Genomic DNA, 21135 nt, shown 5'->3' on the forward strand with positions numbered 1-21135 from the left:
TTTACAAATGAGACAAGCCCCTCATTACTGCTGTGCCACAGGACACCCCACTTCTTGTGCTTTCCTTGCAACCAGTCATTTTCTTTCACCCTGTTTTTCCTTCCATCCTCTCCATCTCCCTCAAGCTACACAAGCTGTGGTTACACTTTGTACAAAAACTTTCATGCAACACAGGTATTGTGGAGACTCAGTATTTTCAGTGTGTCCTACCATCATCAAACTAGCAAGGGAATTCATCAGAGCCCTCCCTGTTCCTGGCAAACTGGAAGGTAGTACCTTTTGGAGGTCAGTGCCATAATCGTCATTGTATTTTCACTTGCTGGTTCCTAATGTGCTGGTCACCAACCTGAAATAAACAAGGACTCTCCTTTTCTCACTCCTGTAGCCACTGCTGAATCATTCACCAGTGTTACTGGGTACCTTTTGCCACGGAGGGCCCTAGGACAGGGTGCAGGTGGTGTGGTCACAGCACTGAGCTGTGGTTACTGAAGGGGAAGGTGAAATTCCCATCACTCTCATGTGATGAGCAGCAACATTGTGCAGCTCTGCAAACTCCTCGTTTCTTAATCAAAACATGATATTCCAGCAAGAAATGGTGTAAAGAACCAGGCAGGACTAGCATAGTAAATAAAGCATGTCAGCAAAAAATTTATCGTTAATACTCATGAACAAAACTCTGTGCAGATGGAATGCTTTGGAAAGATCAGGACTGTGCAGGTATGCCTGAGACTGTTGCTTTCTCTCCTACTTGAACAGCAAGTGGAGAGTCCTTCTTGCTCTTGAGAGCAGCATACTGCAGGGAAGGATTTGTCTCTGTTTCTGACTTTCAAAGGGATAAAACCAGTAGAATTTTGATTCTTACTCCCTAATTAACTTATCAGACTAAAAAAGGTTGAGCTCTGTGACTTGGTTTTCCTTTCTGGGAGAAGAGAGGTGGCTCAATCCCATCTTCTTGTCCAGCTAGGTTACCGAAACACATTTTGCGTTACCCAAAGTTTTCCTTTCCAGCATCTAGCTGGTATTCTCAAATGAGCATCTTTGCTACTGCAGCTTTTCTTAACCTTTTGGGAAAAAAGAAAAAGCTTTCTGTAATCTAAGTCTAAAATATTTGTCTATGGGGAAGATGAAGAGGGCTAAAGGAAGATATTCTCCACAGAGCAAGTTGCACAATTGCAAAGAAAGCGTGTCCTGTGCAGGCCCAGGCACTGCTCTGCAGAGAGGCCAGTTCTGGCAGTAACTTCACTGATGCTAATAAACCAATATGAGTGTGTATGTTATCAAACCTATGCATATTGATGAGGGCAGGTAGCCAGCTGGCACGTGTCAGTGCAACTCCACAGCATTTGGTTTGCACCCGTTGGTCAGGCACTGGCCATAAGGCCAGAGCACACGTGTGCCACAGGGGGTGAGCTGCTGCAAATTAGGGGCCCTGCAGAGCCCCTGCTCACCAGATGCTTCATGGAGTCCATTAATTGCTTAAAGAGCAGCAGATGAAGTGAGTGTTTCCTCAGGAAACACTGAAAGAAGCAGAGCGACAGCATTTGCAGTGGAGTTTCACCGGCAGCTGGAGCAGCTGGTGGGCAGCAGGTGGGCTGGGCAGTGGGAGGCAGCAGGACAGGCTCTGTCTGCACACACCACTTGGCATCAATCAAATCTGCTGGGCTTTTCCTTCAAATCTTCTGTGGGAGATCAGGCATGGCATGTCTTTAACTCTTTGAACTGTGGTAGAGAGGCTTGTCTGGAAATCGTGCTAACAGGGAAATCCACAAAGCATGTCTGCTGGTTTTCCAGACTGTAAGCAGCCTTGTCTGGTTTTTCAGTAGGTATTTGGTCTGATGGTGTGCTCCTTATTTTCAGTGGAAAGGACACAAGCAATAGCTGTCTTGCTCAATGTCATGAATGACTATTGAGGCCAACATTGGCTGCAAGAGACATTTCCTTCATTGAATTAATTCTGGTGTGCAAGGTTTCATTAAATACAAGAAACAGACATTGACCAAGTGCTGCAAATCCTCTCCTAACTGCTGTTATTCCTTCTTGTTGTTCATTTATAAACTAAATCCATATTGGAACTGTACAAGTGACAGTTCACTTAAAAACTGACAGTAACTGCTCTCTTTGCAAACTCACAAATAGGAATTATTTAGCCTCCATAGAGGGAAAGGTTGTAGTTCCCATCCTAAAGGAGATTTTAAGCCCAAATCTTGCCTAGGGTCTCTCCTGTTTCCTAAGAGCCAGGAGCCAGATCTCCTGTACTCCAGCCCAACCCTGTAGCTACAGGGCTATTCTCTAATCTCGTTTTCCTGAAAGCCATTACTCTATAAGCATGATAAATAGACTGGTAGAAGTGTTTAGCACTGAATATTCCTGACGCATAATTATTCCAGCCTCCCTTGGCAGCAGAAGCATTACTCTTATGTCAAAGATGAGGAAACAGGGCCACAGTGCTTTGTCCAAGCTTGTAGGACTGTTGAGCCCTGGGCTGTGGCCCCAGGTTAACCCTATGAACTGTGTTCCAGTCAGTGCCAGCTACTGACAGTGAACCAAATAATAGCTCAGTGGAAGAGGAAAATGAAGCAGTACTGCTGAGGAAGACAAAGTATGGTTTTCAAACAGATTTAAAAATTGAGACAGGTGTTGATTAGGTTCATATCACTGTGCGATCTAGAGATGTTAAACAACCAGCTCTCCACAGCTGGGCTGGTGGGAATGTTGACCAGGTGGAATTACTCCTCCTGAAATGCAGTAACCTGCTAGTACTGCAGTGCTGCTTGGAGGGGGTCATTCTGTCATGGGAGGGAAGAAACAAACCTTTTCTTCTCTGACCCCCAAATCTAAGGGAAACCTGGTGTAATAACATGTACTTAAATTTTCCTTGATTGCTTTGCAAAGAAGATAATGTCAGAGAAGCAATGGAGACACAGTGGAAAAGTTTATAGGGAATAACCATTAAGAATATAAGGAACACATCTGTAGTGTCAGGCCATATCTACTCTGTGATGGGAAAAATTGCAGGAAAGAGAATTCTTGAGGGTGCTGGGTCCCTGAGCATGATCCCTCCTGTCCCTGGCACAAGCTGTGCCTTGGCTGTGGTTCAGATGGGCTGGGTGGAGGAGAGAGCAGAAGTCAAAGCTGCTGGCCTGGGCTTCCTCTGCAGGTCCTGTGGCTAAATGACAGTGGGGCAGATCACTGCACTCGGGATCTTCCTTTCCAGAATGTAGGGAATGTCAGATGACAACAGGGGAGAGTGACACTGACAGCAGGCTGAGAACTGCAATGAGCTGACAAGAGGTAGAGAGAGACAGTGGTGTGCAAACACCCACACTCTAAATGTGCAGGATATAAGACAGAGAGGGAGGATTATGGATGCTGAAACTTTTTGAAATGCTAGTTTTCCAAGAATGTCTATCTTTGCTATGATGCTCTCTGCCCAAGTACATTATTAATGGTTTGTTATGTGAAATCCAGTTCCAGCTGACTGACACATGGTATCAAACAAGGCACACCATCATTTGTGTGTCAGCCTGGTGAACTGAGGAGAAAAAAAATAAAATCCCCATTTTTGAAAACTGTCTTTGAAAAAACTGAAACCCTACAAAACCAGAAATACCAAACAAGCTGCCTCTGTAACTCATGCTTTACAACTGTGTGACCAAACACAGCTGCTCTCAGCCCACACAGGTGTCTGCCAGTTCTGCCTGACTTGATGGGGCACCTAGATGGTCCCCTGATGGTGAATCCTTTGTCTGCAGCTCTGTTCCCCTTTACAGACCACACTGTTCTCCATAATGGCCCAGTGGGATGAGTGAGCTGAATAGGGCTGCACTGCTAGTGGAGGTTTACCTGCTCCTTTCCAAATTGGAAATGCATGTTTTGTTGGAATGGAATTGACTAGGGACTATTTACAAACATTCCAGCTCCCAAGGGTTTGGAAAACTTTGCTACAAGTTTATTTGGTGGCAGAATGGTCTCTGTCAAAGCACCCAGCCTCTCGTGCCCTGCTCTGCCTTTAGTGCTGCTGGAATCCTGTTTCCTCTGTGATGACTAAACTGCAGAGAGCTGATGGGTTCCTTGCTCTGACTGCTCCCAGAGGTGCTCCTGCTGTCTAGGAGGCCTCTGGGAGCCCTGGCAAAGGCTCTGCTGGGGGACCTTGGGTGGCTGAGGGGGACATGGCATGTGGAGCTGGAGACAGTCAGGGTACTAAAGGTCCCATGGGACATGAGCAGGATTGCTGGATGGCTGTGCACAGTGGTGAATTTATATGGATTTTCTGCTGCCTCCAAAAGGAGAACAGGGGCAGAGAAGCAGGGATGAGGGGGAAAGGATCAGCATTGATTAAGCTGACAGTTCTACTAATGTCACTGTGGACACAGCCACTCTCCTTTGCCAGCAGCAACTTCAATAATAAGATGCAGAGGGAGAAGGAGGGAGTGTTACTGCTCACAGTGCTGCTGGCAGTATTTAAATGAGAAACTGGTGGTGTGATGGATGGCCATGATGCAAAGATACACAGTGATCAGTGCTCTGGAAACGCAGGCAGATTAAGTAGGACTGTGCCTGACTGGTCTGAAGGTGACTCTACTGAGAGCCAGTGGTTAGATGCTAATCTCTTTTTGTTCCCCACAAATAATATTTGTGGAGAACTCACAACAGGTCTTGCAAATATGCTGGCAGGTGCTGCTTTCTCACTTTGGCCTAGATCTGCTCGCTGGGCTCTGGGGTTCATGGGCAGGGGAGAACTTGTTTGGTCCTGACAAGCCAAGATGCACATCAAGTCTTGGCAGAGCTGAATGATCCAGCTGTCCTGTCTCCTGCCCCTGGTCCTGCACCCAAGTGCCCCCACTGAGCAGCCTTTGGACAGGCTGGCTGACTGGCACTCTTGTCTCACCACGGTCTGCAGACAAACTCAGTTCTTGAACTCTGTACTGTTCTGTAGGAGTCTTTTTCCTAATTTTACCTTCCTTCTGGCAGCCAAGAAGCATTGGTACAGCTCTGCCCAAGCACCTCTAGCTTCAATGCAAGGCAGTGTGTTCCTGGCTGGTCCGGAATGTGCTTGCAAGATGTGTGAGATGGGACAGTCTGTCATCTTCACAGAAACCAGTTATTCAGCTGGACTGAATAGGGATGAACCCCAAGTAAGGAATGCGAATCATGGTGACTGTGCCCTGTACCTGTATCAAGCCTGAAGCATGAAACTAAATCTTTTTACACCCACAGTTTTAGCCCTAAACCCCTGCTTTAGAAAAGGAGGAGGGTGATGTACAAATAGTGTCTAGGCTGGTTGGTGTTATCATCAGCACATGGGTTTGCACACTAAGTTTAATTGTAGTTAAGAACAGCACCCACCAAATCTTGTATCCCACATGGTGGCTCTTAAGTCTTACATTAGACTGCTGGACTAAGATTTAGGGCTCATTCAATTCATTTTCATGGACAGAATCAGATTAAATAAAAAGTGTTTCTGATTTTATAAACTTCATGTGTATTTGGCAAAATTAGCTGTGATGGGCAGCTCTGAGAGGAACCATTCCTATAAATACCCAGACATCATTATTTGGATCCACACGTCCAAGGTCATTATGAAGAAGTAATCTTTGACATGTTTCAAAACACCAAGTCAGGATATTTCCAAGTAGGTTTCTGCTTGGAGATGAGTATAAATCTTTAGTTTTAATTTTGTAGGAGTTAAACTGAAAATTATTAACATCTCCAACACCAGACTTCACATATAGAGCATTGTTCATATCTATCTCATGTCTTCACTTAGCCAGGGGCACTGTCTTTGCTGCCTCTTTCATCCAAGGACAAAACCAATTTTTTAGGATGGCAATTTTTCTCCCATTCTTGCAAATTAGCATTAGAGCATCACTATAGAAATAATCCATGCTATCTGGATTATGGCAAATTTCTATAAATTAAAGCTGGTTTCTAAACTAATATTTAAAGAAGATGAGAGGGAGATGTCTACATGAATTAAACAGATTTCAGTATTTATTTTTCTGACAGAGATTCTGTTTCTACTGAAAGGGTAATGTACATCTATCTTGCAAGGAGTTTCCTTAGAGGGTTTAAATGAAGAGTGAAGCTTTGAGAACAAAGTGAAAATGGAAGAAGAAATATACTGCCATAGGAAGATCAAAAATGAGGCACTTGGGGCTTCAGAGAGTTATCATTAATCCCCTCCTGCCCAGAGGGCATTCCTGTGTGACCATCAAAATGACACACATGCAGCTGTCTGGCAGTTTGCCACATCTCTGGGTTTGATGGACTCTGCTCTGGGGATGGATATACCTCCAGCTGTTCAGAATGGCAGCTTGTTTTCCTCAACAAATTCTCTCTGATGTTTATCTGACCTATTTGAAGCCACAAAAGTAGATTATAAATTGTTTCAAGTGTGTTTTCAACACCTTTTCCTTACCAAAACCTGGAAACACAAGCAGCCATCAAAACCTGAAAGCCTGTTCTGCCTGAGCACAGCTTTGCCTTTAGATTAGGATCAATGTCAAGACTGGGTTGTACTGCCTAAGATTGCTGTTGTACTCATGGCTTAACAAATGTGTAGTAAGGTTCACCTTATTAATACAGTGGGGGAAACACAGGTGTGTGTCTGTCTGGTGTGCTGATAAGACTGTGAGGGTCACATTTACCCCCAGGACAGCACAAAGATGTCCCTGGCTGTTTCCATGGGGTGCTACTGCCCAAGCAGCTGCATGGCAAAAACATATACTTCAAATAGGTAAAAGGAGGCAAAGGTCAGGAATATACTCCAAGAGGCAAAGTGAGCTCTTCAAAGTGAGGAGGAGCTCAGAAACAGAGCTGAAGGTCTCAACTGAGCCGACAGTGCCTGAAATGGTTTGGTTCTGTTCACCTCATTAGCTTGGGCATTCTCCAAATCAAGGGATTTAGGGCACTGAAAGATTGTTTATTAATAACTGACAAAATGTAAGCATTGATTTTGAAAATGCTGCACAGTTATGATAAAAGAGCAGGTACATGATGGATGACAGAGAGCTGTGGGAAGCATGTGTTTGGCTTTGTTTGGGTTGAGTAAAAGAGAGAGAGGGAGAAGGGTCTCCTAATAGTAGCATGAATATGAACAGTGTAAGACACACTCAGACCATGTAACATATTTCAGAGCCTCCTTTCCCACCCTGTGCAGTTGCACACAGATACAGGGATGGTTACCAAGACAATATCTGATGCCTGCAGATAAAATGTTTATTTGCTTTTACATAAAACTGAGCTGGAAGTACAGCTCATGATTGCAAACTGGGAAAGAGGACAGATATTTCCAAAGCTGTTGCCAATCCCCTTACAAGGACATGATTTGACTCCTGCACATACTGAAGAGGAACCCATGACTCAACACGTGGATCTGAACTGAATTGCATTCCCAGGTTTTTATTCATTATGACTCCTAAGCTCCAAAAATAAGAGCCTTTCAAAAAAATAAAATTAAAAAGACACCAGGGGGTGATGTTAAAAAACTACCAACAAACAAACCCTTCTGAAATAATGGGAACAACTGTACATATTTCTCAACAGTGAAAGAACTAAAATGCAGGTGTATTCTGACTCAGATAAATCTTAATTTTCCCCTGTGTACAGTTGAGACTGCAAATCAGAGAAAGACTGATGTGGGGAGATTGTGGGGAGATGACTTGGCTCTTCTTGCTCAAATAAAATTATTTTCAAGACTATTTGCTTTGTGATTGCTCTAAATCCAGGGCTTTCAATCTCTTAACAAAACTCCTGAACACAGTAAATGCACTGCAGTAGGATTCAGGGAAACTCTCACTGGAGACAGCAGGACTTGCTGCTGTGACTGATTCCACCCAGTCTGGGTGAGAGTGGAATGGATGGACCTTCCTGTCCCTGTGCTCCTTTTCCCAGTGCTACCAGTGACACACAGACCAGTGCTGCATCATTTCCAAGCAGCCTCAACACCTGAAACCAGTGAGATCATTATCCTGCAGGCAGTCAAGGCCAGGACAAAGTCAGGAGTTCAGGGTCAACTGCGTTCACCTGGCTCATGTTTGAGCACGCTGATAGCAGCCTCTCAAAAGAGACCAAAGTTCTCAGGGCTCATCTGCAGGATAAGGTCAGAAACTGACATTTTTTATAGTAGTTTTTAGAACTTCTGCCTCCAAACATACAGATGAAGTCCATTTCTTCACTTAAAAGTCAATATTGTGATAGGAATACTAATGTGATGGAGGAATATGTGTCACACAAACAGTATCGCAGACTAGTGTAGGCAACTGCGTATTTTCTAAAGAAGCTGTGAAATGGATAGTGTTTGCATGCACAACCTTTCTTTTGCTGGGCAAGATTTCAGCTTTTCAATTGTCTGAAAACACAGACAACAACTGGCCATGCATGGAGCCTGTTAGTGCTCCTCCAGAGCTCATGACAGCTCAAGACTGCTCATGAATGCAAGCAAAACAGTCCAAACTGGCCCCACCTAAGCCATCTTCCATCATTTGTCTTATTTGGTGACTAATACAGGGCCATCTGTCCAGTTAGTGAAACAGAAGCATTAAATTAGAGAAATCATAGAAAGGAAAGACTGGGAGGCCCCTCAAAGGTCACATGGTCCATCTACTGCCCCATGGCAGGTTCAGCTTTCCCTGTACCACTTCTCTCTGTTTTGCCTAACCTGCTTTCCAAAATCATTTCCAAAATTCTCATATCACCCATCACTCCACTAGGGATAAAGTAAAAGATGTGCTTCAGGAAAAACACAACTCTTCAGCCATCAGCTGCTCTCTAAGATGTTCATCTGACAGACAACACATCCACTGTGTGGTTTCCTTATGCTTCCAGGACTCACACTGATCCTTTGGGGACATGCAAATCTCAGGACTGGAAAAGGGGAGATACATGCTAATATTTGCCTGTGAGGTTGTTGTTGGTAATGCACACATGAATTTTAGCTAGATGGGGTTTTTGGTCTAATGTCCTTATGCAGTTGTCTTTAAGACCTTAATTGTAGCAAATGGGGTTTGGCACATACGGAGCAGCTCTCAGGCAGTGCTCTATTAGTGAACTCACTGAGGTCACTCTTCTCTTTCTTTACCTTCCCAAGGCATAAGGTAAAACTGGACTAACTCTCTGTTTGGTTCATCCTCTTATTTTCCTTTTGCTCTTCATCCTTGAGCACATTTTCATGGAGTGCATAGAAGTGTCCCACAAAAGGGACCACCCCTGTCTCAGTGCCACAGTCACTGGGAGAAGGTCGCTGGGTGTTCCATGGTGAGCCTCTTCCACACTTCAAATCCAGTGACTTCTCCCCAGGACCTACTGGGAACGGCACCAAAATTGCTTCCTGCAACCCAGCATCCCACCAGTGCTGTCAAACTGGCACCATCTCAGAACCCGTACCAGTCAGTGCCAGGGTAACAGAAGCATTTAAGGATACTGCCAGCACATTATGGATTTTAAAAATTGCTTTTAATATCTAATGTCCACATCTTAATCCCAGCCAAATTAGCTGAGCTCCTAAACACTCTTGTAGGGGCTGTAAGTGGGTGGAGGGGAAGAATGTTTGTGAATGGATGCGAGGAAACAGCAGGAAGATTTCACAGAAGAGGCAATTGAGAGCTAATCCCAGGCTGTGCTGCATGACAGTGCCTCTGAATGCTCTCTTATTTACTGATGAAGAGCAATTGACTGAATTGTACTATTTATATGTTTTAAGCATTTTTCCAAAGCTGCATACTTCACAGGAGTATGTGGGACAAACTGGGAATGGAAAGGAGCAATTCTAAGGTAGTTAACAGGCCTGACTGTCATTTTTATTCAGCCTGTATATGTAAAGCTCTTTAAAAGCAGTTTTAAGGAAAATGAAAATCAACACTCTTGAGGTTAACATTGTCTCTTACAGTCTGAGGAGCTAGCACAAATCTTGCATTCCCTTCTTCATGGAATATAAATCAGAGAATATTATAATTTTAAAAAATAATCAGCAGGAAAATCCATGATTCCAGTGACGGGGAGTAAAAGTATAAAACTTATTTATTCATATCAGGTACTGCAGGTTTTTCCATCAATTCCTGACTTGCCAGCAACTCTCTACATTAGTGGAACTTTCATCACAGTCTCATACTCCAGTATTTTCCTAGACTGAACACTCCTAATTTGAAAGATATGGCTTGATGTTGACCATAAAAAACAATCTCTTTTCTGGCAGATCAAAGCAGAGCCAACACATACACACCACTTGCTTTCTAACCCAGGACTTGTAGAGTTTCACTTTTTGGCATCACTTCAGGAGCTTTAAGATTAGAGAACGATGTAAGTCAAAAGATTTGAAGCTCTGAGGGGTTGTGCTGCCTCTGGCTGGTTGTTGTCTGTCTGGGTTTTGCTGGCTTTATTTTGTTTGTGGGTTTTTCATTTCTGAACCTTATGCAAAGCACTGAAATGTGGTGGAATTAGAGAGAATGCCAAACTGCTGGCCCAACACTTGCTACCTTTTTCTTCCTCTGACTTATCCTCCTGTTTGGTAATCACTCTTGTTTGAGAAGATTTGGTTTGGTGTAGCTTTTGTTTGGGTGTTTTACACTGCTCTGAGAATAAGGCCCCAAAGAGAAAGTTGAGGAAGAAGAAATTCATGGGGTAGAGAAATTGAGCTAAAATACTCTTCTCACACTCCGAACTTTCACAGATGCCTTTAATACCACATATCCAAAAGAGAAACATATATATCGGGGGTTACCTTTACCAGTAGTTCTCAACAAATCTCCAGAAGCTTTTTGTTATGCAAGAAGCACCGGATATTTTCTCCACTTTTTTAAACATGACAGTATAATCAGAAATAAATAGACTACTGTTAGTTTCAACATAATTTCTTGCTGTCCAGAAATAAGATGGGAGAAAAACCTTTTAGGTAAAAGCAGAAATTTCATTAAGAATCAACATGTGAAACACTTTCTTTGTTAAGCATAATTAGCAGTTCAAAGACACTTGCCTTTCAAATTGTCTGCTTTGATTCCTGTCAGATGCAGAGGCAGTGATATATGACACCACATTCATCAACTAACTCTCAACATAAAATGATGTGATGATTTTTCTCTAATTGAGGGGATGGGAAAGCAAGCCCTTTTTTTTTTTTTCTTAAATGAGTTTGAGAAATAATTTAAATGGCTGTCAGATCTCCAGCAGCAGGTAGTAACACACTGGATGGAAGATTTTCAAATTCAGTTTTTTGCCCATTCCCAGTGTTTTTCTTTCAAAAGTACTTTACTTTCAGACATGTCAGATATTACTTATAGGGATAGTTCTCCCCTGTTTTTAAGACATCTCCTGTTCAAATTTGCCTGCTGAATTCAATATACCATTCTGACAGCTTTCATTGAGACTAGGTGGCTCTTCTGAAATGTTTCAATTGAGAGGTTTCAAAGTATTTTCATTTTATTTTTGATCTTCCTGTGACTATCAAGTATCATGCTGGCCTTTTTTTTTCTAGTTGGCTGCTCTGGTGTTTCTTTCTCTTCACTCTCCATTCCCCAGCACATTTTTATTTTACAGGTGGATATTTTGTGTACTCTTCCTCACATGCTGTTTTTCTTAATCTCTGGATTCTACAATTAGCATAATTCTGCCTTTTTTTTTTTTTTTCAGAGTAGAGTAATTATTAAAATAGTCTAAACTAATTAATATAATAGCCAGCTAGAATGACTCTGTAGCAGAGGGACTTGTGAGCACGAACTGCTCACAGCAGAAATCCAAGGTCTGTGCTCCAGCAGAGAGCTCAGGAGAGAAGAGGTGACTGCTCCTACATCACCTTGCATACTTGATGTGGCTTTGATGACTGCAATAGATTATTTTCATGTGCCCAAAACCTTCCCCTTCAGATTTTACCCAGGCTGTGGGCAGTATTTCAAGCTGTCCAAAAAGAGAAAGTGAAAAACCATTAGAAATACTCCCTGATACAAAAATCAGGTTGTGAAAATAACTATACAGGTTATTTTTAATTCCTTTCTCTGTGTCTTGTCGTTCAAGGCTTTAAGCATGACCCAAGCCTGTCTTCTGGGTTTGTTCCTGACACAGGACTTTTTCTCTCTTCCTTTGTTGCCACGTGTGTGACTGCCTGTGTTTTTGTCTCAGTGTAGCAAAGTTCTGCAGCAAGAAGTGTCCTGGAAGCCTTGGTGAAAGAGGAATGTTGTATTGTGGGAAAGCAAATGTTCAAAGCTACTGCTTTGTGTGGAGTGACTCAGCTGTAAGGGCTTGGCTTTGCCAACAAAAAGGCAGCTAAACTCAGTGTGTCCATGAAACCAGTGAACAGAACAGGCATCCTGTGAGCTCTGGTACTGGCACGTAAAACCTTCCATCAACTGCAGTGAACTCTTTGCCGTGGAAAGGGATGAATAAAGCCAGAGCTCTGTAGGAACACCCAGTCAGGGGAAGTCCCTGCCCCAAGGAACGTTGGGTTTACGAGAGAGCAGGGAGAAGCCAGAGGTGATGGCCAACAGAAAGATAATTTTTATATCCCCAGTTCAAGGCTGTCCCTCTCTAACACCCTTGCTGAGTTAGTGTCCCCTCAGAAGTTACATTCCCCTCATGCACCAAAGCAACAGCTCCGCTTTCTGGTACTTTATGACATGAGTGAGCACAGTGTCTGGTCTCTGTGAACTGAAGGGGAAACTAATCTAAAAAGTTTGCTGATTCTACATTATTAGAATTGTTTGTTGATCCTACATCATATCAAATATTTTAGAAATATGTTCATTCTGCTTCATATATGAACTAACCCTGTGGTCTCTGAGTTGCAATGGTTTATTATCAGTATTTTCCTAGAAAACTTTTAAATAGACATTAGACTGAACAATCAGCAAACAGGAAATACAAATGTTTTCTTTTTTGGCAGTTGAGTCGGGAAACCTGGCTCCAAACCCCATGATAATGCAGTTGGAGACCAAAAACATACCATAAACACAAGCAAAGCTAATGTAACCTAAAAGTTTGATATTAGAAATACTCACTGAACAGTACAGAAAAAAACCTTCCATCTCAGTAAATTTCAAGATTCTTAAAAGATAACTTAGAAAACAGGAAGAAGGAGTGTCAAGAATATTTAGTCTTTTACTCTGTTCTTGATTCACATGTGGAGTCTTGTTTGTACAACACAAAGTCATTTTCATCCACCCAACTGCTAGGTATGACACCCTATGAGTAAAAGACCTGCACGTCATCAAATCCTGTACTGAGTAATTTTCCCTTAAAGACACCATTTTTAATTTATCTCAAAGTCCATCTTAGCTCTCAGTACCACTTTTATGCCAGTACCACCAAATTGTACCAGCATTACAGGATTATGAAGTGGGATCACTTACCCTGTCAAGTCTGGTTTCACACTGATACTTCCAGCAGGGCAGGTGCTATATTTTATTAGTTACAGAGATTCACTGTGCATCCAGAACCTGCCCTCTGCACCCTGCTTTTATAGCAGGATTCAATACAGCTGAGCAAATACAACCTCTGCATTATACATGAGGTACAGGGAGATGATGGGAGCAGGGTAAATGCTCTCAGTAGGTGTAGTGTGCACAGGGAATCAGAAACACAGAAACACTCTGCGAGACCAGGGAAAAGGAGGAGGGAAAATGTGTTTGAGTCCTCCACCAGGGCCCAGGAAACCCTGCTCAAAGGATTTCTGTCCCAGCCAACTCTGTAATCCCTACCCAAGGCCTGGATGCAATTACAGCTCCAGTATATTTCCATGCCAGACTTTAGTTAAACTCTCAACATTGCAGCCAAATAGGGGGAAAACCCCAAACAAATCCAATATACTAGTTGCTAATAACTTCTGAGCAGCAAACCGACAGCAATTCCCCAGCCCAGACTTGTTTCTACTCACCTCCATTTGTCTCTGGGATATTTAAGGCAAAGGCTCATTTTTGTCCTGCAGATTCGGTGCTTCTGCTCAGTGTTATTTTGCCAGGTTGTAAAAAGGCTCCTGACCAAAAGGAAGAGGAAAGCAACACGTAAAGCAAACACAGAAGCCCAAGAGGAAAGCTACACCCTACAGACCGGCACTAACAGCAACGGCGAGACTGGGGAGGGACGAACACTCCCAGTTAGTAACTTTTTCCGTCGATACATCTGTTACAAAACAATTTTCCTGCAAGCTTCTCTTCCTTCTTGCAAGCAATGCTTTGCCACAGAGGAGACCTCAGGTAAACTACATGATGAATGTGGGGTTTGTCAGGGTTTTTTTTGGGTTTTGTTTTTTTACCAAGTAAGCAAATTAGTGAAATATAAACTAGAAGCTCAGCTGACTGCTTTAAAAATACACTGCTAGGCAGTAATTATCACAAGGTGCATTTCTCCATACTTCAGGTTTGGGTTTTTTTAATTCAAAAGTCTTCAACAGAAGCAGAGTCATATTTGAAATAACCGCCTATGGGGGTTTCTGGCCAGAAACCCTCAGTGCAGCAGAGTTGAATGTTAGATGATTAATAACTTAATTTTTTAAGAGCTTGATTGAGACCTTGAGACAAGGAAAATATGCCAAACTGTTCTTGCCTCAGAAGGATTTTTAATGCCAAACCAGAACTGCAATGAGAAGGAGAACTCATGATTTCACCTCTAAAGACTTCCAGAGTAGAGAAAAGTGTGGAGGGGCAAAGGGATTTACTGCAGCAGCAGAAGCTGCTGGGCCCAGCTGTGTTTTCACACTCTTGCCTCAGTGGATTTGAGCTTCTCCAAGTGCCAAGGCTGTTCCCTGGTTTAGGTCATAGGGTAGCTCCGTGTGTGAGCCCACAGAGGCAGCGTGGAAACTTTTGTGCTGACAGTCAATGTGTGGCTTGGAAGAAATAACAAATTTTGGTTTGAATTTAAAAAAATTGACAGGTACATCTTGCCAAATGTTAGTCAGAAAGGAAAACTGATGGATATATCGTGTTTGAAAATTCCCAGGGTGTAGCAAATTCACTTGTTTTCCAAAAGCCAGTATCAGGTCCTTCCCTTGCCTCAGAATAAACCTGGAAATACTTCAGGGAGGTTGAGAGAAATTAAGGTTCCATTCACCAGGATAAATAAGATCTGCCTTGAGCCCAGAGCCAGAAAATGCTGTATGTGGTAGCAGAGGTGTGAAAGAACTGCTTCAGGAGTTCTCCTATTAAATGTAATATTAACCCCCACCCTGTGCCCCTGTAACCCTGTGACATCTTGCTTTGCTGTTTTTCCTCTCCATGTGCTGGTGGACTTTTAAAAAGTTGTGAGTTACTTTAAGGAGACACACAGGTCATGTAATAAGGTGATAAGTCAGATCATGGGAGAAAGGAGTCATCTGGTTCTCATCTGGAATATTAAAAGAGACCTGAATCCACTTGGTTCCCAAATCTCCTCAGACCCAATGGAGCAGGCATGCCTGTGCCCTCGGTGCTCCTTGAAAACTGCAGTCAGCATCTCCTCCAAGTCTTGTTTTCTGAAGGAGCTTCCCCATGTGAACTCCTCTCAGCCAGGAGCAAACCAGTAAGTCTTTCCATCCACACTGCCAAGCAAGGTAAGGGATGGCCTTGGGACACAAGCCCAGGAGGACACAAACCCAGAAGGGACAGAAGTGTCCCCAGCCCTGGCTTGGCCACTGTCTTCAAGCTGAGAACTACTCCCTGGGCAGGAGCAACCTGCATCTTCCCCTCCAATGCAGTGGTTGTGCAAACCTTAGAGCAGCATCTGGCCAAGGTTTAAAAACTGAGGACTTAAAACACTGTACAAGAGGTGAGAACTGATTTTGGAGGGAAAAAAATCCACCACTAAAGTCCTTGTGTATAAAACCAGGCCTTTAGAAGAACATAGCATCCTGGTTTTTTACTCTTTTTGGATTATTCCTTTAAGAATGCTCCTTTTGGTCTGGCACAACATGGAGTGACATGACAGCACACTTTGCCCTCCTTTATCATTTTCTCTCAGAAAAAGCATCTGGCCTTGCTGCCTTTGTAGCTGGTTAAAAGCTTGACATGTCAACTCTGAATAATTGAGCCAGGTTAATGGTAGAACATAATTTACAAGCCTCCCAGCATACAAATTGGTTGGTACAGCTGTTTGGAGTAATTGCCAGCAATGGATTTGTGCTTTCTCACTGTTCACAGAGCTGGTCACCTTACGGAGGAAAATCAGTGGAGTACTTCCAGCACAATTATATTTAAGCTACTGGTTTTCAAAGGGCCTTTGAAGCAAAATATTTTCTTCCTCATTATTAATGCAGCACTGTCAGAAGCATGGGTAATGTTCTTAGGTACCAAACCTGGCTCTGCATGCACTAAGGACAGGGTTTATAGTCAATCCAGAGGCTGGTTACTACCCAAAATACTGAAATTGTCCTGCTGTCCCCTCTCTGTATCCTTCTGTATATTACTTTTATTAATACTTGAATAGGATGTATATTTAGCTTTGTAATTGTATAATTACACCTCAGTGTGTACATGCCCCTCTTGCATCACTGCTTGCCCTCTCACAGGGTGCTGGTTCAGGGGTCAGCGGCACCAAAGTCACTCAGTTCTCTGCCCATTTCACTCCCTGGGTGGGTCTCTAAGAAGGCAGAGAGCAACAGACGTTTGACCTTTCAGTGACATTTGAATTTTGGGATTACTTTTGACCTTTCAGTGTTCTATGACCTTCAGAGGGAGTATTTGACCCCTTGAGTGGACATTGGCGTTTCAGGATGACCTTTGGCCTTTTGAGATGACCTTTGATCTTTTGGGATGACCTTTTACATTTGGTTGGTCTTCCACCTTTGGAATTTTGGGGTGACCTTTGACTTTTCAGCGAACAAATTTCACTGTGTGGGTGATATTTGACCTTTCTGTGATCTGTGATCTTTTGGATCACTTTACATTTCAGGCTAATACTTGAATTTTTGGTGACCTTTGACATTGTGAGAGACCCTTGTGTGACCTCTGACCTGTCCTTGACATTTTACTTTTATGTAACCTTTGATGTGTTAGTGACTTTTTCATCTCTAGTGACCCTTTGACCTTTCTGATAACTTTCTCACTTTTTGGTATGACCTTTGACCTTTCTGGATGACCCTTGACCTTTTTGTATTGCCTTTGGGATTTGCCTTTGACTTTTGACGTTTTGAGTATCACCATTTACCTTTCTTCCCCCATGCGTTTTCAGGTTATTTTATTCCTTATTTAAAAGACAGACCCAGAACACCCTCCACTCCACTTTTTCTTCAAGAAAATCCCCTGCACATGATAGTTTTGTGGTGCTTCACTATCTGCTTTCAGAGGATAATACCTCTGAAATTCTGTGATAGTTGTATTCAGCACTTAGAGAAATTCCCTCTTACATTTTATTCATGGTTAAAGAATCTGGATATTCCTATTGATAGAAACAGCTGAATGTTTTTGAGTCCTGCTAATTTGACCTCATAGTAATTCACAGCAGATGCATCACAAATTAATTATGTATTCTGGGAAAAAAAGATTCCCTATCATTCCTTCTGCTGGCTGCTGCCATTTAATTTCACTGGTGCATCTCTTGTTGGTGTTGTGTGAGACACAGCAAATCTTTACAGCCTCTTTTCTGTCCATTGTTCATAAACATCTGTTGGTGTCAGTTTTAATTTACTTCCCCCTTCCACTAAATTTTATTTGATCTGTATCCTCATTAATGACTTCTGCATGTTAATAAGTGATCTTGCTCTTCCTCTTCTCCATTCCTGTTTTATGATTTGTCAACAGGGGATTCCAGCTGAGACAGCAGTATTAAAAGCATGAATGTGGGAAGTGGAAAGGGCTGATGTACTGCCCTGATTCCAGGTAGGAATGCTGCACAGGATAGGGGAGTATCCCCTTGCAAACCCATTTCTCAGTGCTTTTGGTGTCAAGTCCTCCTGGCAGGAGGTCCAAATGCATGTTGAAAATGTGGGAGGGAAGAGCCATGAAAACACTGAACACTTTGGAAGACCTTACTTGCAGGGATAACTTTCAGGGCAGCCCCATCTATTTAGCTCTTAAGAATTTAAGGAATATTTGATTAGTCTTAAGCACCCTACAGAAAAAATACAAGTGTAAAAACAAGGAAATCTTTAGTCTGCTAAAATGAATGTAAATAGATAATGAAGCTAGTCAAATGCAGATTTGCAAGAAGCTGCAAAATCCTAACAGGAGAACTTGCTGTCAGAACAATTCTCTGGAGGTTTTCTTGGCCATCCATCCTTGGGAGTTTAAATGTGACCTACCTAAAAATCCTGTAGTGGATGGGTTTGAGGACATGACATGTCATCAAAGCCACCAATTAAAACAAAAATCACCAGTCTAGACTCTGGTGGATTGGCCACATTTACATAACCTGGAAAAAGAAAATAAATAAATACATAAATTACATATAAACATTACATATATAAATTATATTTGATAAATAATATATTTCTGCTACATTTCCTGAGGATTTCTGATAAAAAACCAGGACCCAGAACCAGAACTTTTAAAATACAGTTTGTTTCATGTAAGATCAACAAAAGCAGCCAAGCAAACACTTCTAGGGGTTAGGCGCGTAAAAGGAATGATGTGTCTCATGGAAAAAATATTTAGAACAACTGAGATTAAAGAAGTGACCCTGGCCCAGAGGCTATTCTGAGATATTGGATGATTCCTCATGCAGCCAAATTTCCTGGGAGGTTGTGAGCAACGTTTAGTGGGCATAAGATGCAGTCTCACCTCCTCTGCATAAAAACCATGCTTAAACTCACACAATGTTGGGTTACAGGTGCACTGGGAATGAAAGGGGAAGGCATATTTCCAAACCCAAGCAGTACTTCACTAAAATGCCCCTTGGTGATACAAATTCACCCTGTGATTTTACACACAAAGGTGGATAACTTAATGGGGATCCTTGCTGATTCCCTCCCCACCCACCCACCCACTCTGTCTACGTATCCATCCATCTATCTATCTATCTATCCATCATATCTAGCTTAGCCTGAGGCAAAATGGCAAAATATGTCAGCTTTTCCCATGGGCAATACTTGGGATGCACTTCTTCTCTGGAGTTTTCACTCCTTGGATAATCCTGGGAATATCTGCTGTGCTTTCATCTGTTTGTGGCATTTTGATTTTATTTGGTAAGAGGGGAAGGAAATGCTGGCAGTGTAAGGCTGGGAGGGAAGCAGTATTGGGTAGTGTCTGTTATCCCAAATTACAGAAACACCAGCCCCAAATGTGAACTCTGGTAGTGGGATTGTGTGCGCTGCTCGGGTGAAAACCACACCCAGCATCCTGATGGCTTAGACGCGCCTCTTTTATGCACCACCACCTTGGAGGAGGCCTGCCCAGGTAACTTTTACACTTTGTTTTGCAAACTTTTGATCAGACCTTGCTGTACAAGGTCTCTCCTTGCAATTTCCACCCTACAAGGACTGCATTTTAATAGGGAGGAAACTGAATCCTGTAACTCAAGCTGTCTGTGATGTGAATGAGTAAACCATGGGAAAACATGAGAGGAAACATCAGCTACCATATGAGAACAAACAAACAAACTTGATATTTACCTTTCCAGAGAAACAGGACAGAATTTCAGATTCTTTTCTTGCTATTGGCATACAAAAACCTTAGCAGACCTGACCAATCCCTTTGAAATAACTGTGTTATTGCCCTATTCCTTTAGGTTTTTACCACAGATGCAGCTGGGTATGCGACTGCTGCCAGTGTAACAGTTTGGAAAGGAAACAAAAGACCTACTAATGCCTTGAAAAATCCACGTGTTTTCCGCCTTGGGCCTCTATGCTCAGCGTGACCTCTGTGGCTGTCCTTTATTCACATGGAAATGTTCTTGCCCTTAGCCCTGTTGCCAGGAGTTAATTTCTCTGCTGGGCTCTTCTGTCAGCCTCCTGGCATCCCTTGCCAAAGGCACCTCCATTGCATGTGCCTTCTCTTGGCACCCTGTCTTGGGAACTAAGACCTGCAGCACACCAAGGACTAGTCAGATCTTCTACGATGGATTTTTCTTGGTAGATTCTTCCTGGCTTTTTCCCCTGTGCTATCTGTCTCCTGTCTTCTTATTACCCTAAAGCTGATTTTTTCAGACCTCATCTTGAATCCGACACTGCCTTTGTGATTTTCTCCCTTGCAGTATTGCTGTTCTGAATGTTTAAAGGTTTGTGGTTCTGCTTTCAACTTCCCTTTGCTGTCCCAGCACATCTTCCATCTCTGGCATTTAGTTTTCAGGTATAATTTCTTGTGAACCTGCTGCCTCTAAGCCCTGTTCCCACTGGTTCTGCCTGTTTGCTCCACTGAAGTTCTTTTCCTGTAAAGCCTCTGTCTGTGGACTGAAATATCTGTGCAGTGCACATATGTGGGAGGTGGGCATGGAGGCAGCCATGGGGCTAGTGGGAGCAGGACACGTTAGTACAGTTGTGCTCCAAGATGCTGCAGCCTTGGCCACTGGGGAATGGCAGTCTCAAATGGTTTATTTTGGATAACTTCCAAGTTGTCCTTTTGTTGGACTGAAAATGGCGCTGAGAGGTTTCCATGTGGCTCATGCAAGTGCCATAAACATTTTAACACAACTAAAGCATCGAGAAGACATGGCTACCATTTGGTGTGTCCAAGACATGGGGTCTTATCCAAATATTAATCCTCTCACTGCACTTATTTCTTTGGGGTGACAATGATGAGGGATTTCCTTTAACATCTATAGAGGACACCTGGGCTTGCAATGTTCTTTTTAGAAAGGTTATTTCAACAATAGATATTTTCTAATTATTATACACAGTACAGTATCTGCTTCCAGAGTCATTGCTTTAGTAGAGAGCCATTCTATAGAAGCATTATTCATTGATAATGGTCATATTCTTGCCATTTATTGCCAAATAAATATAACAATAAATGAGCAAATATTGCCTCAAATGTACCTGTCTGAGCATCTTCAGTCACTGAAGGTTGTCAGTGCAGAGAGACTGAAACAACCAGGCATCTGCAGCCTCCTCTGTGCCTTTCTCTTCTTTCAGGTGTGTGTACAACCCACTCCTGTAGCACTTTGGGGTTCTCTTATGTTGATGTCACTTTGTAAATATTTTCATGGGAAATGCCCCAGAAAAAAAAAAAAACTTGGTCCACCTCCTTTTATATATATGTATTTATCTTTAATATGTAGATGTGGTGTTTTTGTTCTTGGACAAAATCA

The 21135-nt window shown here is 42.7% G+C and overlaps 1 protein-coding gene across 3 annotated transcripts in view; it reads right to left on the reverse strand.

Moving 5' to 3' along the window:
• LOC125330798 (calcium-activated potassium channel subunit beta-2) overlaps positions 1 to 14044 on the reverse strand; it is a 142775-nt gene extending 128731 nt beyond the window's left edge. For 2 of the 3 annotated variants that reach the window (XM_048314440.1, XM_048314439.1), the window contains exon 1: positions 13859 to 14044. In XM_048314440.1, the coding sequence (XP_048170397.1) occupies positions 13859 to 13896 (38 nt within the window). In that variant the 5' untranslated portion in view covers positions 13897 to 14044. The remainder of the gene's footprint in view (positions 1 to 13858) is intronic. The other variant, XM_048314436.1, reaches the window with a different exon arrangement.
• Between the last annotated feature and the right edge of the window lie 7091 nt (positions 14045 to 21135).

Source organism: Corvus hawaiiensis, chromosome 10 (assembly GCF_020740725.1).
Source record: "Corvus hawaiiensis isolate bCorHaw1 chromosome 10, bCorHaw1.pri.cur, whole genome shotgun sequence".
NCBI lineage: Eukaryota > Metazoa > Chordata > Aves > Passeriformes > Corvidae > Corvus > Corvus hawaiiensis.